The sequence below is a fragment of the Xyrauchen texanus genome, chromosome 18 (genome assembly GCF_025860055.1).
Source record: "Xyrauchen texanus isolate HMW12.3.18 chromosome 18, RBS_HiC_50CHRs, whole genome shotgun sequence".
In the NCBI taxonomy this organism is placed as follows: Eukaryota; Metazoa; Chordata; class Actinopteri; order Cypriniformes; family Catostomidae; genus Xyrauchen; species Xyrauchen texanus.
Genome location: NC_068293.1, coordinates 30,362,938 through 30,374,322, shown reverse-complemented (window position 1 = coordinate 30,374,322; position 11,385 = coordinate 30,362,938). Strand labels below are relative to the sequence as shown.

Here is an 11,385-nt window from a genome sequence, read left to right as displayed (position 1 = left end):
TTATGAGAGGTGTAAAAATATTTTCGGTTCATTATGAAACTGTGGTGGCACAAATTAGGCGGCCGCCACAGTCTAGGTAATTAATGGGAAACACTACTTGCTAGTTAAGGAGTCGGTTTGGGACACCAGCGTACTACCATCCCATCCTGGGGACCAGCATCGAAAACAAAATGTGCATACATACATACATACATACATACATACATGCACACATACAATAGTGACCAGCACTGCTTGACCTTTCAGCGTGGTGTGATCTAATTCATCCTCATAGGCTGGTGTGATTATTTTTGGGTGTAATGCATCTTTTAGTAGACATGTTTTTTGTTCTCTCTTGTTTGTACTTTTCACTATGTATCTCTGATTTGCTTTTTTAACCTTGACCCTGCATGTTACATAACTGCCCTGGGTGGACATTATACATAACCCTCTTCAATTTTAACGGCCTCTTATTCTCTTTGTTAAGAACATCAAACTGAGCAGCACAAAATTTGTTAGCATAAAAACAAGATCTAGTCACCTTTTCATGGACACGATCAACCTTCCTTTTTAATTATTTGAGGTACAACATTGTTGCTCAAATCAAAATGCTTTTTCAGCAACTTTTGTTAGTTTCCTAATCAGATCAGTCAATATTGATTTTCAGCCATCTGTGTGTTTATGATAATATGTCCATGTTCATGTGTGGGTGTAAGTAGTAGCTGTATGATCTACATTTACCCCTAACACCCTGAATCCTCCCCCACCTCACAGCGGCATATAAATTATCTAGAGCTCCATCTAAATTTGAGGTCTTTCTTCACAGAAACCAGAAGACATGGAGGTGTTCTTCCAAACTTTTACTCTGTGCCTGGTTCTTTCCCTGAGCTCCACTGCTCCCTCGTGAGTATACATACAGACACTTGCAAACATGCTTCCTAAATATCTTTTAATTCAATCTGCACTGTTACATTTGAATGGGTAAGATCACATTCACTTTTACCATTTACATTAATGCAAGGAAAACTTTTTTGTTCTATAAAGTGTACTCTTGTGTCAGTCGGCCACTTAGGCATGCACCTTTGACCTCAATTCTTCTTTTTCCACTTCTCATTGCAAATCTTCCCATACACAGTCAAATTCTACTTGTCTCCCTCTCTTTGTCTGTCTAGTTTTACATTTTTATGTGTAGTTTAGCTACTGTAGTTTACTGCTATTAACTTGAATCGAGTTTCCAAACTGCCAGAACAGATTGTTGTTTATTGTCGTGTTTACACATACTTAATAGTACCATGTCAGCAACATTATGGTTACAGCTCAGTAGGGGGTGGAGGTGTTACCTAATTTTTGATTTCTCAATTTTCTCTTATGTAGGTCAGTGGTTTACTGCTCATAATGGTCAATGCACCTGACAAATTGCATTTTATTTATTTTTTTAAACAGTTAATACACCTTTTTATAAACTATTTTGGTTGAAATAATCAGACAAGAATGAAAAGAAACAAAAGACAAGAACAATTTGTTTGGGGGGTTTCGGAGCCCGAAACCATACTAAAGTACATCAAAGTTTCTAATAATGACATTTAAGTTAAGCACTATAGTAAGATAACTCCCCCTTACCCAAGCACTAATTTTCTTGCTCTTTGTCTCTGTTATAGCTTTGAGGATCGAATGATGGCGGGTAAGTTGTTGTTTATTTAAGTATTTAATATATAATATTAGCATTGTCGTTTTTCAAAGTTAAAATGTCTAATGCATATGTTCAGTAGGGCAAGCAACACTCCATTAGCCAGTGTTTTGTATTTGTGATGCTTATCACGTAACTAGATTAAATTAATTGTACTGGCTGAATGTGTTTGGTTTTGCAAGATCACCATGCAGACCACGCTAAAGAAGATCACTATGAGGCCAAGATTAACCGGTGTGATGGAGTTGAGTTTGATGCCATTGTGACAGATGAGCATGGAGTCATCTATTTCTTCAAGGGTGAGATAGATACAAACTTCAAGTGACAGCACTGTCTCCCACTTTGAAGATGCTTATGATTTACCTGTATTCAGCTTGCTTCAAGCATGTAGTGATCAAAGCTGATTGTTTAAAATAAGTTCAAATTTTATCAACCTAATAAGAAAATAAAAAGACGATGTCAAGCCATCAAGTCAATACACTATTAGGAGGAAGAAAACTTACTTTATATTTACATTACAAATATACAGTGAAAAAAAATCACCCTGGTTATTTTCGTAACCTCCATTCCCTGATGGAGGGAACGAGACGTTGTGTCGATGTAGTGACACTAGGGCTCACTCTTGGGAGCTTGAGACACCTCTGATCTTTGATAAAAGGCCAATGGGAATTGGCGAGTGGTATTTGCATGTCACTCCCCCGAACGTATGTGTATAAAGGATCTGGCATGCGAACCGCTCATTCAGGTTTTGTGCTGAGGAGCCGAGAAAAGGTCCCGGCCATTTCAGCGGGTAGTCCAGTAGGCAGGAGGGACACAACATCTCATTCCCTCCAGTAGGGAATGGAGGTTACAAAAGTAACCAGGATGTTCCCTATCTGTCACTAACTCGACGTTGTATCGATGTAGTACTCGCAAGTCCAAGATTGGCCACAACACACTGTCTTTCTTCAGTACAATGAAGTAGGGGCTGTACAACCCCTTCTTCATCTCGGTCAGAGGGTTAGGCTCTATCGCACCCATTCGTAGGAGGGTAGCAATTTCCTTCAAAAACAAAAACCCCTCACCGAGGTGAAGTGGACGCCGCTGAACTGAATCAAGTAGCCGAGTCGGACGGTCCAGGTCAGCCATCGCGACAGGTTGGAGAGTGCAAGTCACGCATCCAAGCTCCAGGCGAGGAGGACCAAGGGAATAATCTCGTCGGAGATACGGGCGGGTGTTGCTTCGAGGCGGGGCGGAGCCTGAGGTGCCATGTTGAGTCGAGGGACATCAAAGCACTTACCTGGCTCCTGATACCCACCAGAGGATTGTTTGGGGAGGGGGGAGGAGGTACATTGTCCCCACAGTACGTCAGAATTTGGTTGCTTACGTGGAAGAAGAACATGTGGTTATGGTAAGAGGATTCAGCTGGATAATGCATGTGGAATGCAGCATCTATATTTTTCAAGAACTGCTTATTAATTTGAATTGCAGGTTGTCGAAAACCTGACCACATGTATTCACCTGATAAAAACATAATGCTACATTAGATATAGGGAGAATGGTCATGTTTGTACCACAGCTGGGCGCGCAGGGCAGGGGGGCTGCCGCTGGGGCGCCGGACCTGGCAAAATGTAATGGTGGACGGTGGTTGTAATGACGACCGTGCACACCGGATATGTGACCCAGGGAATGAGGAACTGCTCTTTTGTTGTTTTTTTGGGTACCGCAGCTACTGTAGCATGTGGTGAAATTAAATGAATTTGAAACAAAAGATTCTCCTCCCAGCCCTCCACAAGGGGAGCAGACGAGGTACGGGATCTTGAGCTGCACCGGGGAAGGATGTGTTGGATAGCCTCCGTCTGCTGCTTCACTGCCGAGAACTGCCGGGCAAAGTCCTCGATGGTGTCGCCGAACAGGCCAACCTGGGAAATGGGGGCGTCAAGGAATTGTGCCTTGTCGGTCTCTCTCATCTTGACCAGGTTGAGCCAAAGGTGGCACTCCTGGACCACCAAGGTGGACATTGCCCTCCCGAGACCGTGCCATGACCTTCGTCACCCGGAGGTGGCGGCGCTCTGTGGGCATAGGTGCACCACGAGCGCCTTATCCACCGGGGGGATCCCCGAATATTTTTTAATATAAGCCGCAAGGTTTCAGGGGAGAGAAGAGGTTTCCACTCTAGCCCTGACGCTCGCGGCTTCCCGGTAAAGCATGTCTGTCATCTCTGCATCAGCCTGTGACTGGGTGACCGTACCCAATGGGGTAAGCCCGGCCGTGGCCTCCGCGTCCGACTGGACAAGCCCACTCTCCCATTGAGGTGGTCCCATTGAGGTCCCCAAATCGCCCCCAGGTGGCCTCATACCCGTAGGTAGAAGGACCGAGGCGGGGAGCCGCTGGGGTGGCTTGCTTTCTTACAAAGGCAAGCCGCAACCGCAACGTTGCCATGGTCATGTTCTCGCAGTGAGAACATGACCCATCCGCGAACAATGTCTCTGCGTGGGCACGAAAGACAGCGATCGTGGCTGTCAGAAGGCAAGAAATAATGACCACAACCAGGAATAACACACAAACTCTTTTAGAATATACTCTTTTAGGATTCTGTCCAAGTGCCCAGGGGCGATCTCTGCAGTGCACCAGTGCAGAGAGGGGGAGAAGCCACTGAAATGCCAGCAGAGGTGAATAGAAGCCGTGGGAAATTCAGCTCAGTGCACATCGACCGCTCGGCTCGAAGAGAAAATCTGAATGAGCGGTTCGCACACAAGCTCCTTTATACCAGTATGTTCAGGGGAGTGGCATGCAAATACCACCCGCCAATTCCCATTGGCCTTTTATCAAAGATCAGAGGCGTCTCAGGCTCCCAAGTGTGACCCCTAGTTTTACTACATTAACACAACTTCGAGTGAGTGACAGATAGGGAGCAATAGTTCTCATCCAGGGGGCAGAGGTCCAATAAGGGACTGTAGCAAACTTTCAAGGAGGCCTAAAGATGACTAAATGATTTAAAATTTGTTAATATTAATATGTGATAACTCAATTTAAATGCTGAAATTAGCAAAAAATCATAATGTGGGCCTACAATATTTAATCTGACAGTCCCTGACAAATCTGGAATAACAAAATAATTAAATCTATTGATTCTCATAGTTTCTGGGGCTTTGAATAGAAATGTACTAGATTATTTAGATTATTTACCATTCTCCCTATATCTAATGTAGCATTATGTTTTTATCAGGTGAATACATGTGGTCAGGGTTTCGACAACCTGCAATTCAAATTAATAAGGAGTTCTCGAAAAATATAGATGCTGCATTCCACATGCATTATCCAGCTGAATCCTCTTACCATAACCACATGTTCTTCTTCCACGTAAGCAACCAACCAACTATTTCTCTAATCACAAGTTTAAAGGGTATCCATTACTGTTGCAACTGGCAGGCTTTTGGTACTGCTAAATGCTTTTGGATGCTTTTATACTCAATACATTACTGTGCAAAGGTCTTAGGCACATTAAATATTTCCCCAGAACATTTCTAAATGGTTAGAAATGGTTTTATATATTCTGCTTTAGTGTGTCAATAGTCAATATCAAAAATTACTTTTACAAATAGAATATAATAAAAGTAGAACAAGGAGTCCTGCAACAGATATTACAGGGTGGTTACACCAAATATGATATAACTTTTTTTGGTAACACTTTTTAATAAGTTTCCATTAGTTAACAATAGTTAAAAAAAATATGTTAACATGAACTAACAATGAACAATACTTTTACAGCATATATTAATCTTTGTTAATGTTAATGTCAGGAGAACAGACAAGAGATCCAAACGCAGAGGAACAGTTCACAGAATTTATTAATATGAAAACAAAGAAGTGCAGCAGGGCTGACAAACTGTAATTAAACCCAGCACCGGCTGCAGCGGGAAGATGTGTTGGAAGATGAGTGTGTTCGTAGGCATGTGTGCGTGTCGTGGTAGTTTGAAGAGCAGATCCGTGAGGAATCCTCAGGTGCAGAGTAAGAGGACAATGGCAAGCAAAGCTGCAGGTTGGATGGTAAATGCAATCCGGACAGGCAGAGACTGGCAACCAACACAGAAACACGAGACAGGACCGACTGAGGCAGAGAGATTGAGGTGAGTTCCTTGAACGCACAACAACAATCTAGCAAAGAACGTGAAACAAAGAAGGATTTCAATAAAAAGACAGTTAACGAGAGACAGGTGCCATGAATATTGGCATGATCAGCCCATGGAAACAATCAGCGTTCCCATGGAAATGCTGATCAACATGCACCTGACACACATGAGGAAGAGACCACCAAAACTTACAGAACAAACCGACGAACTCACCGGCACCGTGATAGTTATTTTCTACTAAGACATTTTTAAAATCAAAAGTTGTATTTGTCAATAGTTAATGCACTATGAATTAACATGAACTAACAATGAACAATTGTATTTTTATTAACTAATGTTAACAAAGATTAAGAAATGCTGTAAAAAAAATATATTGTTAATTGTTTGTTTGTGAAAACTATTTAATTAACTAATGTTAACAAATGGAACCTTAGTGTAAAGTGTTACCAGTTTTTTGTTTTTTATATTTACAGCAGTTTTTATGAAGTTTATTGATAAATAAAAAGTATTCAAGGCATTATTTTAGAAAACATCCTCAACATGCAACATTTTTCACAACTGCTTAAAACTTTTGCACAGTACCGTACTTGCATAGGGGAGACCCGGGCTAGTTGTCACACAGGGAATTTGGCCATTCAGTTTCATTGCATTATTTTTTTTCCATACAATGAACGTGCTTGGTGACTGAGGCTGTCATTCTACCTAACATCTCCTTTTGTGTTTGAAACAAATTTAGGGTGTGTATACAATGACAGCATTTTCATTTTTGGTAAACTATACCTTTAAGGTATGTGCCAGAAATTGACTTTCAAAAATAAACCTACTCTACCTCACTATCAAGTATGACAACATGCCCTGTTTTCCCCTATATAATGGCTCATGCAGTATGTTTTCAGAAATGCAACTAATTGTTCAGATGGATTTGTTTCAAGAGACTGCAGCTGAAAGTTTACACCTTATGAGTAGTGTTCAATTAAATCTAATATCATATTGAATCTAGTTTCTGTTCATGTTCTCATGTCTCCTTAAGAATGATAAAGTGTTTAGCATCTTTAAGGACAGTAGGGTGGAGGGCTATCCCAAAGACATCTCTGAGGTTTTCCCCGGCATTCCAGACAACCTGGACGCCGCTGTGGAGTGCCCCAAAGGAGAGTGTGTGGCTGACTCAGTTCTGTTCTTCAAGGGTAAGTATATTTAGGACAAAAACACACAGAAGTGAATGCATGATTGGTTTGGAGGATTTGCCACTTATCAATTTTATTGTATTATTGCATCGTAGTACACCATCTCATATGGATGTGTTTGCCTCTTTAACTCTCAGAAAATGAGGTGTTTGCCTTCGACATAAGGACTAAGACAGTGCAAAAGAGGCCTTGGACTCATCTGCCCAACTGCACTTCAGCTCTCCGCTGGTTGGAACACTATTATTGTTTCCATGGGCACAACTTTACCCGTTTCCACCCAGTTACTGGTGCTGTGGTGGGCAACTACCCGAAAGATTCTCGTGACTACTTCATGCGCTGCACAAACTTTGGTGTGTATACTGTAGTTTTACTGTATTTTCTTCCATTTACAGACAAACAGCAATGATTTTTCTGTTTACATAGCATTAGGTGATCACAAATATGTTTTATAAGATTTTAAGGAGTATTTAAAAGATGTAATGTATGTGGCACATTTGGGTTAGGGCTATTTAACTCTTTATGTGTTAGCCCTTTGTGTGTTTTTTCACCTTGTGCTATGAACCATCCTGATCTGTGTAAAAAAAGTGATTTAAAAAATGTTCAGCATTGTGTTAATGCAAGGTGCGTTGTATCAGACAATACATTCTAATATTTGATTTTTTGGGGGATCAAAGGTCATGGTGGAAATGACACAGAGAGGGAGCGCTGCAGTCTCGAGCACTTGGACGCCATCACCTCTGATGACTTAGGAAAAGCCTATGCTTTCAGAGGTACAGTATGTATGCTTGTTTGTAAAAGCTTGAAAGTCACTAATACACAGTGTTTTGCATGAGCTGGCAGTCCATATACATTTTTATTTTCAGGTGACTTTTATTTGCGTCTAAGTGACAGTCAGGCCGATGGATGGCATGCTTTTCCTATTGCTAGCACATGGAAAGATATTAAAGGGGACGTGGAAGCAGTTTTCTCATATCATGGAAAACTATACTTCATCAAGGTGAGACTCATACAGACACTATGAAGATTGCTAGCTAATAATTGTTGCCTGTAACTACATGAGTAACTACAAGAGTTAATAGATTTATTATTGAGTTCAGAAACGGGTGGTCTGAGACCCCCTAAAGAGACCCATAGTGGTACTGCAGTGATTCTGCAAATAATAATTTGATCTAAAACAAATTTTTGTGAAAAATTATAATATGTTTTTAACACAAAATACAATATTAAGTTAACTTAAAAAAAAAAAAGTAGCTAAATTTGAATAAATTTGTCATTGTCTCTCCCATATTAAAATGTATTAATTTAAAACATTATGTAAATCCATTGTAGCTGACCAATTATAGACTCACCCATTTTCGGGAGACCCACTTCCATTCAACCCACTTATTTTATGTTTGTGGTGTGTTTGTGGGGTTGACAGGATGAGCAGGTGTTTATCTATAAATCCGGAGATGAACATACATTGATTGAGGGCTACCCCAAACCACTGAAAGAGGAGCTTGGCATTGATGGACCTGTAAATGCAGCCTTTGTTTGTGGCGAGTATGAGATTGTCCATGTAATCAAAGGTAAAGTTTTTATAGCTGAATATTTCAGCTAGGGTTCGTAGCTTTGAATACATCCCACATAATTCCACTAACAGTCTAAAGAAAAAATCTTTTTCTGTTCAACTGCTATTGCAACTCACCCTGTACCCCTTATTATCTGCCCATAGATCACAAAATGTATGATATCGACCTGAGTGCCACACCGCGCAAAGTGCTGAGAGCACTATCAGTGCCTTTCCCCAAGATCGATGCTGCTACATGTGGTCCAGATGGCATAAAGGTGTTTGTAGGCCCTCGGTTCTTCCACTATGAGACACCCAGGCTTTTTGCACTCAGCCGTATCAACCCAATTCCACACAAAATTTCTACTGAGCTACTGGGATGTGACCAATAGGGAGAAATAAAAAGAGTGAAAAAAGAGTGCTACACAAAATAAATGGAAAAGGAAGACCTAAATTAGCCATTGCTCAATGAAGGATTGTGGCTTGTCTTAAATATTACTGTCAACTTGAAATTAATTTTTATATTTTTAACCATCTTTTGGCATTTTGATTTTATCATACAGATTCTCATCATTTTATCAAACACTATGAAATGTTGTATTGCTAATACTTTATAATGTTTAATATTTTAATCAATATATTAAGCTGTAACTGATTGGGACAGTGTACTGCATAGAAGTGATCACCCAGTTGTGTTGTTGAATGGCACATATTAACATTTAAAAACACTCTAGATGAAGATCTTTGACCCACTTCCATGTTTTTATTGCTCTTCCTTTATCCTACAGCGTCACCATCACTGTTACTGTCACCAGTGGCGTAGCTAAGTGTGGGCCCACCCAAATTAGACCCAGGCCCACCCAGAATATTAGAGATTATTCTTTGACTTCAAAAATATATTCCTTAAATAGTTTTAAAAATGCATAAATTCTGATTTCTAAAAGTGTGAAAGAACTGTTAGGAAATTTTGAGTTTGGAAAATTGGGGCGATAAAATTTGGGAGAAAATTTGACCCATTCATTTTTTATTGAGGCCCACCCTAAAGTAATCACCAGGCTATGCCCTTGACTGTCACTGTAATAAACAATATTATACTTTGTCCAGATTTTGCCCCCGCTTGGAAACTCTCCTATTTATCAATTATACCCCTTTAAACAACATTTCTCTTTTAAACAAAATAAATAAATAAATAAATAATAATAAGTGGGTGTTACATGTGATTCTGTTGACTATTTATTTATTTAAAGCCTCACTTGAATAAACCTATGAAAACCTAGATAGATATTTATGCTTTTCTTAGTTGGAGGGATATTACGAGAAACTAAGGATGGAAAGTGATATTGAGATAATAGGATTTTTTTTTTTTAAATTGATTAGGTAATACAAAGGAACCACTGCTATATTACATGGGTTAAACGAACAAAATATGAAACCGACAAACCAACCATACCTTCACTTGTCAATTTTGTGATAACATTAAACCAACTGATTGCAAGGTAATTTTTAATATATATATGAAGTAATTAACTTCAGGTGTCTAATATAGCACAATATGTAATGTTCCACTAAGTTTGACAACCAGAAATTATCCAAATACATTTGGCCTCTATTGTTTTATTATTTAAACCCCAAAAATTTATTTTTGTTAAATAGTTAGCTTGAAAGTGTGCTTGTGCAATTTTTCTTTCAAATAAATGTGACTTGTTTTAATGATTTGTAATCTAATACAATGATATTTTTTACATTTTTTTAAGTGTTTGAAGTGTCCAAAATGTATGGTTGCTACTACACCTCCAAACACTTTTTACAAGCGTCTGTCAGCCTTACTGAAATAAATTACAAAGTATATTTTATTATATAATATTCAGATAAAAGATGATGCACAGCAGTTACCACATAGACCAACAGTTTCATTAGAAATACATGGTTGGTAAAACATAGTGCTTTATCTCATTTACTTCATGAATCTTTTTTTTTTTTTGCTTGTGAAGTGCGGTGTGTATATCACAGGACATACAGGACTGTATATTATTTAGTAATCATATATGATCAAATATTATCAAATGCCATGTTGAAGGTCACATTTATGTAATGTGTTGGATAATTTGTGGGATTTTTATTTTGTATTTTGTGTAGAACCAAAAGCAGTGCTGTGACATGGTGGTTTTGTAGGCAATTTCTTTCATCAAAACGAAAAGCTATATGTTTTTCTAAACTGCAAACCAATATCTATGAAGATTCGGGATATTGGGATAGTTTGTGGAAGTGAGATGGGGGAGCTGGGTTCAGATCTCTAGATTTGGCTATGGGTATGAGATGCCAGAGGTTTGGCCTTTGCTTACTTTCATAAAAGGAGGTAGCTGTAGCCAGCATGGTCAGTAACACATGTAAGACTGGATGCAGGCTGGCCACTGCTGATGCTAATCCCTATTAGTTGATGTACAGTAAATTGTGTTTTTAATGTTATTATTGAAATCAAATTAGTTTTTGAATGGATTGTATGGATAATGATTTACAGTGTACACTAACTTCAATTATATAAAAGTTTTTGGGGGGTTTGTGGTATTTTTTATTTACATTATTCCCCTTTAAATTACTAAACAACACCATTCATTTTTATATAAAATAAGCACATTTTATGTTGAATTCACTTTTACACTAACTATGTCAAAAGGGACATCAGGGACATATTGTCATGCATAGGGGGCAGATTACTACCATCTGTTTGAGTGAGAGAGTGAGTGAGAGACACTCAAGTCATGAAATTACAACATATAACCAGGCTGCAGAGGTCAATTTATTTGCCCCTAACAATTTGTAGCAAACTGATTTTTTTCTTCTTCAGATTTTCTAGTTATGCATTTAGATATTTTT

General features: G+C 39.0%; 1 protein-coding gene across 1 annotated transcript; it reads left to right on the top strand.

The window, feature by feature from the left end:
• The first annotated feature begins 739 nt into the window (after positions 1-739).
• LOC127658987 (hemopexin-like) lies at positions 740-9,714 on the top strand. The gene is made up of 10 exons (XM_052148581.1): positions 740-882; positions 1,638-1,660; positions 1,849-1,965; positions 4,875-5,008; positions 6,809-6,962; positions 7,100-7,312; positions 7,637-7,732; positions 7,826-7,959; positions 8,383-8,530; positions 8,677-9,714. The coding sequence occupies exons 1-10, from the start codon at positions 818-820 to the stop codon at positions 8,901-8,903; spliced, it is 1,311 nt and encodes a 436-aa protein (XP_052004541.1). The 5' UTR covers positions 740-817; the 3' UTR covers positions 8,904-9,714.
• The last annotated feature ends 1,671 nt before the right edge of the window (positions 9,715-11,385 follow it).

Excerpts from the sequence above, each read along its gene's own strand:
- LOC127658987 (XM_052148581.1), top strand. The coding sequence starts at position 818 with ATGGAGGTGTTCTTCCAAACTTTTACTCTGTGCCTGGTTCTTTCCCTG. Across the intron at positions 6,963-7,099 it reads CTCAGTTCTGTTCTTCAAGG|AAAATGAGGTGTTTGCCTTC; the intron begins GTAAGTATATTT and ends TTTAACTCTCAG. Across the intron at positions 8,531-8,676 it reads GATTGTCCATGTAATCAAAG|ATCACAAAATGTATGATATC; the intron begins GTAAAGTTTTTA and ends ATCTGCCCATAG.